The sequence below is a fragment of the Hirundo rustica genome, unplaced genomic scaffold, assembly GCF_015227805.2.
Source record: "Hirundo rustica isolate bHirRus1 unplaced genomic scaffold, bHirRus1.pri.v3 scaffold_460_arrow_ctg1, whole genome shotgun sequence".
In the NCBI taxonomy this organism is placed as follows: Eukaryota; Metazoa; Chordata; class Aves; order Passeriformes; family Hirundinidae; genus Hirundo; species Hirundo rustica.
Window position 1 is genome coordinate 9,879 of NW_026690505.1, and position 12,235 is coordinate 22,113.

At 61.0% G+C, this 12,235-nt stretch overlaps 2 protein-coding genes across 3 annotated transcripts; one reads left to right on the top strand and one right to left on the bottom strand.

Annotated features, from left to right (window-relative positions):
• Positions 1 to 1,794: 1,794 nt before the first annotated feature.
• On the bottom strand, positions 1,795 to 5,675 carry G6PC3 (glucose-6-phosphatase catalytic subunit 3). 2 transcript variants are annotated; one of them, XM_040054121.2, is made up of 7 exons: positions 5,555 to 5,675; positions 4,804 to 5,030; positions 4,064 to 4,170; positions 3,831 to 3,921; positions 3,435 to 3,553; positions 3,216 to 3,357; positions 1,795 to 2,954 (listed from the first exon to the last, which is right to left on the bottom strand). In XM_040054121.2, exons 1-7 carry the CDS (start codon positions 5,570 to 5,572, stop codon positions 2,603 to 2,605), a joined length of 1,056 nt encoding a protein of 351 aa, XP_039910055.1. In that variant the 5' UTR covers positions 5,573 to 5,675; the 3' UTR covers positions 1,795 to 2,602. The 2 variants fall into 2 exon arrangements, with proteins under 2 accessions (XP_039910055.1, XP_039910054.1); XM_040054120.2 differs by having other exon boundaries at positions 1,795 to 2,993.
• Positions 5,676 to 5,776: 101 nt separating this feature from the next.
• Positions 5,777 to 12,203, top strand: LSM12 (LSM12 homolog). The gene is made up of 5 exons (XM_040054122.2): positions 5,777 to 5,952; positions 7,713 to 7,846; positions 10,349 to 10,458; positions 10,798 to 10,924; positions 11,393 to 12,203. The coding sequence occupies exons 1-5, from the start codon at positions 5,832 to 5,834 to the stop codon at positions 11,483 to 11,485; spliced, it is 585 nt and encodes a 194-aa protein (XP_039910056.1). The 5' UTR covers positions 5,777 to 5,831; the 3' UTR covers positions 11,486 to 12,203.
• Positions 12,204 to 12,235: the final 32 nt, after the last annotated feature.

Below are 12,235 nucleotides of genomic sequence, written 5' to 3' on the forward strand. Positions count from 1 at the left end.
GATCATCTGGAAAAAGCAAGGAACACCCGGAAGAGATGAAAAAACCACACACACAAACACACACACACGCAAAAAAATCACAGTAAAAGGAAAAAAAAAACAAAAAAAACCCTAAAACATGCCAAAAAAAAGAAAAAAAAGAACACCCTAAAAAAAAGACAAAAAAAAAAAAAAAAAAGGCAGAAATCGAAACGAAAACCAGAAAAAAAAGAGGAAAATATTTTCTTTTTTTTTATTATTAAAAAGAGGAGAAAAATACACAAAAAAAAAGGATATCCCCCCCGCCCGTCCTGTGGCCCTTGGCTCCCCGCAGTGTTTGCGGTCGTGTCTCTTGTGCAGCAGCGGTTCCACCAGCACCCCGTGTCCCCCCCGTGTCCCCCCGTGTCTGTCGGGTCCCCCCGGCGCTGCCCGGCCCCTCCCGGGGCTCCTCCAGATTTTTTTTTAGGAGTTTTTCCTTCTTTTTGTGTCTCTCCCCCTCCTTGTTCCCTCCCCGGTTCTGGGATCTTTCCCCCCCCCCTACCCCGGGGGGAGGCAATGGGAAATATTCGTGCCTTTAAGTAAGTAATTTGTTTTTGTTTTTTTAATGCCTTAATTTCCCTTCATTTTTGGGTTTTCTTAATTTTCTTGGGGTGTTTTTTTGGGTTTTTTGTTTGTTCGTTTTTTTCCCTTCGGCCTCCCCGTTTGGGAAGGGGACACGAGACAGAGGGACTGTGTGACACCCCCTGTCCCCCCCCTACTCCCTCCCATCCCTTTGTCACCCCGGCGCCTTTGTTGGGATCAAATTTGTCCTTACAGGAGAGGGAAAAAAAAGAAAAATAAGAAAAAAAAAAGAGGAAAAACCACTTTATTTTCCTGTTTTGTCACCAGCCGGAGGGGCCTCGGAGCGATTTTAGCTTTAAAAGAGAGAAACACACCCCCCCCCCCAAAAAAAAAAAAAAAAAGGGATATAATTTTATTACAGATGGATTATTTAATAGTATTTTTTTAATTGGGGGTGGGGGGAAGCAGAGGAGGAGGGGACGGGGACAGCGCGTCATGGGTTAAATTATTCCGGGGGTGGGGGGGGGGTGAATTGGGGGTGGTCCCCACGCAGGACACAGGGGTGAGCTTGTCCTTGTCACCTCTCCTGCTTTAGGGTGAGGAGAGCCGGGGGGGGACCCTGGGGACACCCCTGAGTGTGGCGGGGGCTCCCCATCCCAGGCCAGGGAACCGCCTCTGGATTTGGGGAGGGGGGAAGAGGAGGGTCTCCAGCTCCCCCCCACCCCGTGCCCGGCTTGCTTTGGGTTGGTGTCCCCCCGTGTCCCCCCGTGTCCCCCCCCCGTGTCCCCGCTCATGCTCGCTCTGGGTCTCGGTTCGGTATTTTGTAAGATGTCACCGATGTTCGTCCTTGTATAAATAAACTGTTTCTGGCAATAGCCGCCGGGCCCGCTGCCTTTGGGCGGGGGGGGGTCCGGGGGGGTGGCGGTGCCTCCGTGTCCCCTGTCCCTGTGTCCCCTGTGTCCCCGTGTCCTCTGTCCCCTGTGTCCCCTTTCCCTGTCCCTGTGTCCCCTTTCCCTGTGTCCCCGTGTCCCCTGTCCCCGTGTCCCCTGTCCCGTGTCCCTGTCCCTGTGTCCCCTGTCCCCGCCGTGCCTCAGTTTCCCTCCCCACGGCAGGGAGGGAGCGGGGCGGGTCCCCTCTGTCACCCCCCGGGCTCGGGGGGGGCTCTGTCCCCTCTGTCCCCCCCCCGCAGGACTCAAGGCCGGGCTGGTTTTTTTTGGAGCTTTATTTGGTTCCAAATCGGGGGGAGCCCCCCACACACACACCGAGAGGTAAGAGGGGGGGTCCCGGCGGTGAGGGGGGGTCCGGGGGGGTCCCATCCCTGCTGCAGAGCGGTCGGGAGCACCGGGGGCAGCCGGGGAAGGGGCGGTGGCAGCTCAGTGCCCCCCGGCCGGGGCTGTCCCCACGCTGTGACCCCAGACCCGCTGGGTACGGGGCACCCCCAGCTCTGCCCCGGGAGGGGGGGGTCCCCTGGCCTGGAGCCCCCCGGGATGGGCAGAGACCCCCTATGTGGGGTGGGAGGGGGTCCCTGGGGTGGGTGAGGGGGGGGCATGAACTGGGAAAGCTGCTGGGTGAGAGTGAACCGGGAACAGAGCAGAGCCCCCCACTCAATTCGGGGATCCCTAGAGAAAAGGGAGGGTGGGGATGAACTGGGACAGGAGTGAAGACCCCCCACTCAATTTGGGGGAGTTTGGAGGAAAGGAGTGTAAACCAGGAACAGAGCAGAGCCCCCCACTCAATTTGGGGATCCCTAGAGAAAAAGGAGGGTGGGGATGAACTGGTAACAGAGCAGACACCCCCTCCTCAATTTGGGGGTCCCTGGCACAGGGGGGAATGAACTGGGAACAGAGCAGACACCCCCTCCTCAACTCGGGGGTCCCTGGCACAGGGGGGAATGAACTGGGAACAGAGCAGACACCCCCTCCTCAACTCGGGGGTCCCTGGCACAGGGGGGAATGAACTGGGAACAGAGCAGACACCCCCTCCTCAACTCGGGGGTCCCTGGCACGGGCAGGGGGATGCACCGGGACCAGAGCTGCGCCCCTCCTCGCCGCGCTGGGCGGCTCTAGGGGTTTGCCCGGAGCCGGCGCAGGGCGAGGATGAGCTTGGGCAGCACGGAGCCCACCAGCACGGGCCCCAGGGTGTAGCGGGCGCCCACGTTGAGGTACCACAGCGCCGCGTCGTCGCTCTTGGGCAGCTTGTGCAGCACGTCCAGCGCTACCAGCCCCAGCGTGGCGCTGCTCAGCGGCGGCTCCAGCGCCTGCAGCTCCTGCGCGCTGCGGCGGCTCAGCGGGTGCCGGGCGGCCAGGGCCAGCCCCAGGGCGCTGCTGCTCACCCGGCACAGCGAAGCCCAGGGCCGCGTCTCCGGCCGCAGCCAGGACGGGTCCGAGCACCGAGCGCTGGCGCGGCGGAGCGACCTGCGGGGAAGGGGAGGAGGGGGTTTGGGTTGTGACCCCCTCCCAAAAAAAAAAAAACCACCTCTCAGAGGTCAGCTCCCTCCTCAAAAGGAGATAGGGATCCTGACACGCCTGGGGTTAGGCTCTGCACGCCCCAAAAGCGCTCCGGAAGCAGATTGCTGGGGACAGCCGCCATCCCCCGGCGGGCAGAGCCCCGGGGTGACAGCCCCTGTCCCCGCGGGACCCCCGCCCTGTCCCCCCACCCCATCCCCGGGCACTCACCAGTCGAGGTCCAGGCCGGCGGCCGTGGCCAGCTCGTGCAGGGCCAGCGTGCTCAGCAGCAGCCCCAGAGCCGTCCCCAGGAAGAAGCGGAACTTGAAGAAGTTGGGGGGCCAGCGCTGCAGCCCCCAGCCCAGAGCCATGCCTGGCGGCAGGGACAGGCAGGGTTGGCGCCGGGAAGGGGCTGGAGGGAAGGGGAAGGGGCTGCGGTGCCCCCCTCACCTGCCAGGGAGCCGGTGACCACCTGGTGGGGGAAGTGGGCCAGCACGAAGACCCGGGAGAGCCCCATGGCCACCAGTAAGAGGATGTAGACGAGGAACGGGATCTGCCTCAGCAGGCGGCTGGAAGGGAACGGAGGAAAGCACAGGCGAAAGGGGGCATGAAAAACTCCTGGGGGGGGGGTCCCACAGCCCCTTTCCCGAGCTGCCAGGGGAGGGATCCTTATCACGGGTGCTGCCCAGAGCGGGGTCCCATTTCCCGTTCCCATTCCCACCCCTCTCTTCCCACAGAGCCTCTGGAAGCTTCCAAGGGACGGGGTCGATCCCCGCTGCTCTCCACGGGAACGGCCCCACATCTCACTCCCCCGACCCCACAGTGCCCTGCCGACCCCAGACTCACCTCGGGGTGTACCTGGACACTCCCTTGCTCAGGGCGGTGACAATCGGCCACAGGGCCGCCCCCAGGATCATGCAGTGGCCCGAGGGGCTCCCTGGGGGATGAAGCACACGGGGAGCGTGTGGGGAGCGCGTCCCAGCAGGAGAAGAGCTGGGAACGTCGAGCCCAACCCTTCCCCGCTGCTTCTCCCGCTTCCAGCCCAGAATTCCCACACGGACCGGGCTCCTGGGACTCACCGGGTCCCGTCTCGCAAGTGATGGGGAACTGGCGCAGCGGGAGCTGCTCCCGGCTGGAGAGCCCTGACTCGTGGATCCACCAGTACGGGCGCTCCCCGAACAGGAACCTGCGGGCAGGGAGAGCAGTGGGAGGGACAGGCAGCCCCGAGAGCCGGGAACAGCAGCCAGGGATGGGGGCGGCACAGGAGGGCAGGATCCCTGCCGCTCATCCCGGGATCTCCCGGAGGGCAGGATCCCTGCCGCTCATCCCGGGATCTCCCGGAGGGCAGGATCCCTGCCGCTCATCCCGGGATCTCCAGGAGGGCAGGATCCCTGCCGCTCATCCCACAATCTCCAGGAGGGCAGGATCCCTGCCGCTCATCCCGGGATCTCCAGGAGGGCAGGATCCCTGTCTCTCATCCCGGGATCTCCAGGAGGGCAGGATCCCTGTCTCTCATCCCGGGATCTCCAGGAGGGCAGGATCCCTGCCGCTCATCCCAGGTTCTCCAGGAGGGCAGGATCCCTGCCGCTCATCCCGGGATCTCCAGGGATGAAGCCACAGCGGGAGGACAAGCCTCCCCTGCCAATCCTGATCCCTCCAGGGCTTTTCTCAGCCAGGAATTCCTGGCAGATGCTAGGGGCAGCTCGGGTGACCCTGCGGAACGCCGCAGGCAGGGAGGAGTGAGTCCGTGCCCGGAATTCCAGAGGCAGGGAGCAGTGATCGTCCCCGTGCCCCCCTCCATGTCCCCCCCCCCCCTCACCATTTGAAGACCACGTTGAGCCACTCAGCCACGAGGGCGATCCAGAGAACCATCACGGACACGTGGTCGTCCAGCCCTCGGGCCAGCGGGAAGAAGATGGTGTAGATGGAATTGGGATCCAGGCGGGAGCTCAGGAAAAGCCAGAACTGCTCCAGCCAGGGCGGCCCAGCCTGCAGCGCCACGGCTGCGTGGATCCCGGCCTCGTGCAGGGCATCCATGGCACTGGGCTGGGGCACAGGAGGAAGCTCAGCACAGATCCCCTCGGGAATCCCCTGGGATCCTGGCTGGATCTTTAGGAATTCCTTGGGAAGGGCTGGGAGGTGGCTGGATCCCATCCTCACTTTCAGTTCACCCACAAATGACTCCCAGGTTTCCGCCCGGGGGGAGCTGTGGCTGTGGGATGGGGGCCAGCGCAGGGTCCCCGGGGATTGGTGTGGGATTTGCTGCAGCAGCTGCGATGCTCCAAGAGCCATCACCTCCCTGGGGCTTCCCCTTGGAAACCTCCCTGCGGTGATTCTGCATCAGCCCCGGGGTCTCCCTGGAGTCTTCCCCGGAGCTACCCTGGGTATTTTTGGGGGTTCCCCTGGGGTCCCTCCGGGCCTCCCTGCGCTCTCGGGCCCGAGGCCTCCCTGGGGTCTCCCTACATCACACCCGCGGCCTCCCCATTCCCACCGGCAGCCTCTGAGCCGCTCTGACCCTCCTCAAAGCCCCCCGTGGCGCTCCGCACCCCCCCGGTACCGGCGGGAGGTACCTCAGGGGGGGGCTTCATGCCGGGGACCCCTCAAAACTCCCTCCCGCCGCTCTCAGCGCCCTCTTCCGCCTACACTTCCCATCACCGCCCGCGGGCCGGCGCGCTACGGCGGGGCGGGAGGGACAACCCGCGGCCGGCGTGGGCTCAGCCAATCAGAGCGCGGGGCGGAGCAGATCGGCGGGGCGGAGCGCCAATCCCCGCCCTCGCTGCCGCTAGGCCCCGCCCCCGCCGCGCCTGGCCGAGGCGAGCGGAGCCGCGGGCGCTGCGGGCGGACAAGATGGCGGCGCCGGGCGAGTACTTCAGCGTGGGCAGCCAGGTGTCCTGCCGCACCTGCCAGGAGCAGCGCCTCCAGGGCGAGGTCGTCGCCTTCGACTACCCCAGCAAGATGCTGGCGCTCAGTATCCACCCGCCCGCGCCTCGCCGCGCTGGTCCCGGCCCCGGCGCGGCCCGCTCGGGCCTCTGCGGCCCGCCCGATGGGGAGGGAGGGGGGGGGGGGCGTGAGGGAGGGAGGGGAAAGGGGGGGAAGGAGGGGAGGGGGTGTGAGGGGATCGAGGTGGGCGGCGACAGGGAGGGGTTTGAGGGGCAGCGGGGAGACCCCCGAGGGAGGAGGGGAGCGGGGAGTCCGCTCGGGAGGTTTTGGGGGGACTGGAGAGGCTCGCGTCGGGGTGAATGGGAGGATTGGGGAGCTCTCTGTGGAGGGATTGGGGAGCCTCGGGGTCGGGTGAAGGGGGGATTGAGGAGCCCTGTGCTGGGGGTCCTGAATTGGGTGGGTGGGGTGTGGGGTGTCCTGTAGGGAGTTTTCGGGGTGGAGTGAGGAGGTTTGTGTTGTGGGGATTGAGGGAGCCTGTGTGAGGGTGAGTGCGGGGTCTGAGGAGCTCTGTGTTATAAAGAGCTTTTGGGGGGGCAGTGGGGAGCCCTATTCTGGGCTGAATGGGGGGACAGAGAACGCCCAGTTTTGGGGGGAATGCGGGGGGACTGTGGTGTCCTGGAGGTTTTTTTGGGGGGGCAATGAGGAGCCCTGCAGTGGGGTGAGTGGAGGTGTGGTGTGCACTACAGTGGGGGGGTTGGGGAGCCTTGTTTTGGGGCGAGTGGGGGCAGTGGGGTGCTCCCTGCCCCCCCCAGTATGAATATACACGGATGTGGTTTTGTTTGGAATCTGCGAGGAATGGGAGAAACCAGGGGCTGCTGCAAAACTGTGGAGGGACCCAGGATCGGGGGGGGGAGGTGAATGCTCAGCTCAGGGCTGGCATTGGAGTTCTGGGGGGCCAGGGGTGGGTTCTGCAGGGGATGAGGAGCTGGGAGAGGGATTTGTGGCCGGTGTTGTGGGAAACTCAACAGGAAAAGACCCCTTGGGATGTGGTTAGATCCAGGGGAGCTCCCAGCTCCCAGCAAGGGCAGCAGGAAAATCCCAGGGGGTCCAACAGGTTGCTGAGTGCTGCCTGCGTGCCCCACAGAGGGCTGGGCTCTTCCCAAAGTCCAGCTCTTCCTCCCAGAGCTGGGCTGCTCCAGAGGGAGAGACTGGAATTCCCTGGCTTTCCCCTCATCTCCGAAGGGCGTTTCTAAGGGAGGGCTGCACCCTGTGCTCAGGGGGGCGCTGGGAGAGGAGCAGGGGCTTCCATGAGGGTCTTTTCCAGGAGGAGGTGGTTCTGGCATGGAAGGGGCTCTCCACGCTGTGCTCCATCCATCCATGGATCCCTCCATGCTCACAGGAGCAGGGGAATTGTGCAGGAATCCGTCAGCTCTGGAAAGGGGTTGGGGTTTTTTTGAGGGGTGCAAACAACAACAAACCTTGTGCGTCCCTCTCCTGGGAATTCCCTTTCCTTCAGGAGTAGGGAATGCTCCCAGGGAGGCTGCTGCCTGCAAGAGGGAAGAGTTCTGGTGGGAAAAAAAGCAAAAATTTGGTGGTGCTGCCTCAGGCCAGCAGTGCTGGTGGAGCAGCACTGGAAAACTCAGCCTGGAGTTGGGATAGACCAGGATCAGCACCAAAAGATCCAAAGAGGGACGAGCAGCTCTGTTGGGATCGCTGATTATCCAAGCAGGGAGCAGAGGAGATGCCCACAAACCCACCCCTCTCCCGCTTTGCTCCTGGGCTGTGTCCCACCTATAGAAAAACCTCCCTCTGGATTTGTTTTTCCTTAATTCCCCCTCCCCTCTCCAGAATGCCCCTCTTCCAGTGGCAAGCCCAACCACGCAGACATCCTGCTCGTAAACTTACAGTACGTGTCAGAAGTGGAAATAATCAATGACCGCACGGAAACGCCTCCCCCTTTAGCCTCCCTCAACGTCAGCAAGGTGAGAGAGAGATCCCCTTCCCCACCCACAGGGATCACCGGGAATCCTGCAGGGACCCAGCGGGATTCTCCACCGGAGCTCTCCTGCTCCCAGCACAGCTTCTCGGAGCTCCATTCCGCCTCTGGGGTTTGGTGGTTTGGGTCTGGGCTTTAGCACTTTGGGCCTCTGGACTTACCACTTTGGGACCTGGGTTTTGGTGGGTTTAGGGTCTGGAGTTTTGGCTTTTAGGGCCTGGATTTTGGGTGGTTTTGGCAGCCCGGATTTTATGTTGAGATTTTTGGCATTTGGGGACCCGGATTTTGGTATCTTTTGGGTCTAAGGCGATCTTGTTTTGGGGCTTGGATTTTGAGCCTAGGTTTTGGTAGTTTGGGTCTAGGTGGTAATGTTTGGGGTCTGGATGATGCTATTTTGGGTCTAGATTTTGGCATTTCGGAGGGGATAGGAGGAGTAAAGATGTGGAACTGACAGAATTCCATCCTGGAATGGGATCGCTGCTGATTCCATATAAAAGAAAGGGAAGGTGACCCCAAGCCCTTGGTGCTGGGATGAATCCAGGTGTGGGGTGCTCAGTTGTCACCTCCTCATTCCACGGGTCACACAGGTGCCACCAGCTGGGTGTCCGTCCCCTCCCCATGTCCCTTCCCGATGGATTAACACATCCAAGGTCTCAGGTGACACAGCTGCCACCGAGATGTGACTGTTGGCTGTCACTGCAGCGAGTGACATCGCTGGGAGCCCCCTCAGCAATCCCAGCGCTGGCTTCGGGCTTTTCCAGCATCCCAGTAATTGTGGATTTGCTGTGAGGGGAAATCACAGATGGAGCCGAGTTGGAAGGGGCTCTTCCCCAGGGGTGCTCAGGCAGGCTGGGGTGGGACGGTGCTGCAGGCCTGGGATGTTGATGTAGGTACTGGTTGTACTGGGAGAAGGAGGCGTGGCAGTGCTGGCGGTGGGATTTGGGGACTTTAGGGAACACCGCCTGTCCCACGGGGCTGGCACTCACCGGGGGATCTCAGCACAGCCATCTGGCGCCGTTCCAGGCAGGTTTTGGTGGGATGAGGGGCCACCCTGGGGGACCCTGGCACGGCCCTTGGTGTCCCTCACGGTCCCTCCTCTCCTGGTGCTGCCAGTCCCGGTGTTCACGCAGTGACTCCTCCATTCATGCTGCCTGCACGAGGTGCATGCAGGGGAGCCCTGGAGCTCCTCGGGGTGCTCGGATCCGGGAGGCTGGAGCTGCACAGCTCATCCATTTCCTCCTGGGAGACGTGGATGGGCAGGGATGGATCCCCCTGGAAATGCTGGGATGCTGCTGGTGCTGCCACTTCTCCCGGTGGCCTCTTGTCACAGCTGTCCCCAGGTCGTGCTGGAGGAGCATCCCAAGGTTTGGGACAGAGGGGATCCAACCTTCAGGCTGGGGAAGGGGATCTGCTCGGGGAGGACACAGCAGAGAGGATTCCCGATGCTCTGTCCCACAATTCCAGCCCGTCCCGGTGTGCTGGGGGGATGCTTTGGCCTCCCTCAGCCGAGATCCCAGTTCTCCAGCCTGGTGGCAGCCCCCCAGCATGGGTGAGGGGCTGTGGCCCCCTAGGGAAGGGTGTGGGGCGCAGGGAGGCGTTGTGCCTGCTTTGGAAGCCTGGCTGGTGGCCTTGGAGAGGGCGAATCCCACATGGAATGGGGGGGCTGGTGGAGGTGAAGGGAGGCTCCTGGCCCTGCTGAGGCATTCAGGGAGTGCACAGGGAGCATCCCAGCGCTCCTGCAGTGACACCAGCAGGGGACACAGCATGGCTGGGAGAGGGACCAAAGTGTCCCTGGTCAGAGGCAGCTCGGGCTTCCCGTACTCAGAGGGGCTTTGGAGGGGTGAAACCCCCTCAGGCAGCAGCAGGAAGCCAGTCCAGCTCTGGAATGAGGAGGAAGAGGAGGGATGATGCTGATGTGGCTCCTCCACTGCGGCATCTCCAGCCAGGAAAAGGCAGCTGGTCCAAGGCTGCTGCCTGCAGGCACTGCACCCTTCTCCTCCCACATCCATGGGATTCGGCACGGGGGATGCCAGGGTCGGGGTTTTCCGTCTCTATCCCGGCACCCCGCGTGTAATCACACCTCCCCACACACGGATGCCACTCCCAGATAACCAATTCTGGTTATTTTTTGGGACCAAACCAACTGCTGCAGGCTGAAGTTGCCTGTGCTCCTGCGTGGAGCATTTACTCCCGGTGTGCTGGGTGTTCCAGGCTCCTCTTCCCCATCTCCATCCCAACTAAACCGAGTGCTGAGGGTGGTTTGCACCTACAATGCCAGAATAAATTCAAGGGGAAGGGATGGTGGGGCGTGAGAAGGTGGCACCACCGTCCCCCAAATCTCCAGGAGAGCCTGGCAGTGGTGAGGCTGCCCCTGAAGGGGAGTTTAGGCTGGAATCACGAGGCGGGAATCACAACCCCTGTGTCAGGGAGGGTCCCTGTGTTCCCCTCACTGCTCCCAGCCCAATTCCCTGTCCCTGTGCATTCCCAGCTTGCCAACAAAGCACGGACGGAGAAGGAGGAGAAGATGAGCCAGGCGTATGCAATTAGTGCTGGTGTCTCTCTGGAGGGGCAGCAGCTCTTCCAGACCATCCATAAGACGTAAGTGCCCACCTGGGGGGTCCCAATCCTCACCTGGGGGTCCCAATCCTCACCTGGGACGTCCCAATCCCCACCTCAGGGATCCCCACGCTCGTTTTTGGGGGATTCCCATCGCTGGCTCCCTCGGGTTGGCTGTGGAAGGCTCTGGAGTGTCCTGGGATGGGATCCTCAGGGAGGGAGGGTCTCTGCTTTCTGCTCCCTGCCCTTCCTGGCACATCCCACCCCTCTCCAGCCGGGCACTGGAATGACCAGGGCGGGTTTTTGTCCCCTCTGTGGGACACAGGCCCACCCAGGGTGGCAGTGGTGGCTGTTCCCTGACCCCATTGTCCCTCCCCTCAGCATTAAAGACTGTAAATGGCAGGAGAAGAACATAGTTGTGATGGAAGAAGTTGTCATTGCCCCTCCGTACCAGGTGGAAAACTGTAAAGGCAAAGAGGGAAGCGCCCTGAGCCACGTACGCAAAATAGTGAGTGTGGGCTGGGGACACCGGGCACCCAGGGGAGGGTGGCAGGGCCCTGGGGACACCCAGGGGAGGGTGGCAGGGCCCTGGGGGCACCCAGGGGAGGGTGGCACGGCCCTGGGGGCACCCAGGGGAGGGTGGCACGGCCCTGGGGGCACCCAGGGGAGGGTGGCAGGGCCCTGGGGGCACCCAGGGGAGGGTGGCAGGGCCCTGGGGACACCCAGGAGCCCTCCCTGGTTGGGCTCCAACCCGTGATGGACATCCCCCTCCCTCTCCAGATCCCCCTCCCAGCCTTTTTTGAGTTGTGGTGAGCAGGGGCTGGGGGCACTGGGAGGACTGGGCATGTGTCACCTCCCTGGGGACACCTGAGACCCCTCCTTGTTTGGCTTCCAGCCCGTGTTTGGGGTTCTCCAGCCCCTCTTGGACACCATTCCTTCCCTAAACTCTTCTTTTCCTCCCTCCCTTCCCCTGCAGGTGGAGAAACACTTCCGGGACGTGGAAAGCCAGAAGGTCCTGCAGCGTTCACAAGCACAGCAGACACAGAAGGACACGTCCCTGTCGTCCTGAGGCCACCTTGGGGTCACCCTGTCCCTGCGTCCCCTCCCCGGAGGCGGCGCCGGGGGCACCTTCAACTTTTATTTCCTTTTTTTTTTTTTTTTTTTTTTTTTCACTTTTTTTTTTTTTTTTTTTTTTGGGGAAATCTCAACCAATTCCAAACTTTAGACTTCAAAACGAACGAGAAAAGAGAATAATTTAAAGCTCCTCACGCATTACTTGACTAACAGACTTTGTTTTTTCCGCCATGGTTTTTCTCTCCAGCCGGTCAGACTCTGTTAATTTTATTTTTTGGCCTTTTTCTTTTTTTTTTTTTTTTTTTCCCTTCCCAGTTACTGCTTCCCTCTTCCCCAGAAAACCTCCCAGAAAATAAAGCTAACGAGCTGACTGTGGTCGCCGACCCGGGACACTTGTGACCAACTCGGTCTCGTTTTAATTTTGTTTGCACAGGGCAAGGCTTGAATTAGTCTTATTTTTCTTATCTTTAAATATATATATGAATATATATTAAAATGTTCTTTAAATATTTGTCTGCTTCTAGCAGGGTCGTGGCAAAAAATCCCTCAAACACCCCCGTGGGAGTGCCAGAACTTGGATTTGGGGTTTTTTCCCCCCATTTCCTTTATGGTTTTGATTTTTTTTTTTTTTTTGCCCTTTTTCATTTAATTTTAAATTTCTTTTATTAATTTTAATTTTTTTTTTTTTGCCACGATCCTCCCCCTCCCCGTTTCGTTTCCTTCCATTGTTTGTTTTGGTTTGGTT

Excerpts from the sequence above, each read along its gene's own strand:
- G6PC3 (XM_040054120.2), bottom strand. Across the intron at positions 4,171-4,803 it reads CTCAACGTGGTCTTCAAATG|GTTCCTGTTCGGGGAGCGCC; the intron begins GTGAGGGGGGGG and ends CCCTGCCCGCAG. Across the intron at positions 2,994-3,215 it reads GCCGGCCTGGACCTCGACTG|GGGGTCACAACCCAAACCCC; the intron begins GTGAGTGCCCGG and ends TTTTTTTGGGAG.
- LSM12 (XM_040054122.2), top strand. The coding sequence starts at position 5,832 with ATGGCGGCGCCGGGCGAGTACTTCAGCGTGGGCAGCCAGGTGTCCTGC. Across the intron at positions 5,953-7,712 it reads CAGCAAGATGCTGGCGCTCA|AATGCCCCTCTTCCAGTGGC; the intron begins GTATCCACCCGC and ends TCCCCTCTCCAG. Across the intron at positions 10,925-11,392 it reads TGAGCCACGTACGCAAAATA|GTGGAGAAACACTTCCGGGA; the intron begins GTGAGTGTGGGC and ends CTTCCCCTGCAG.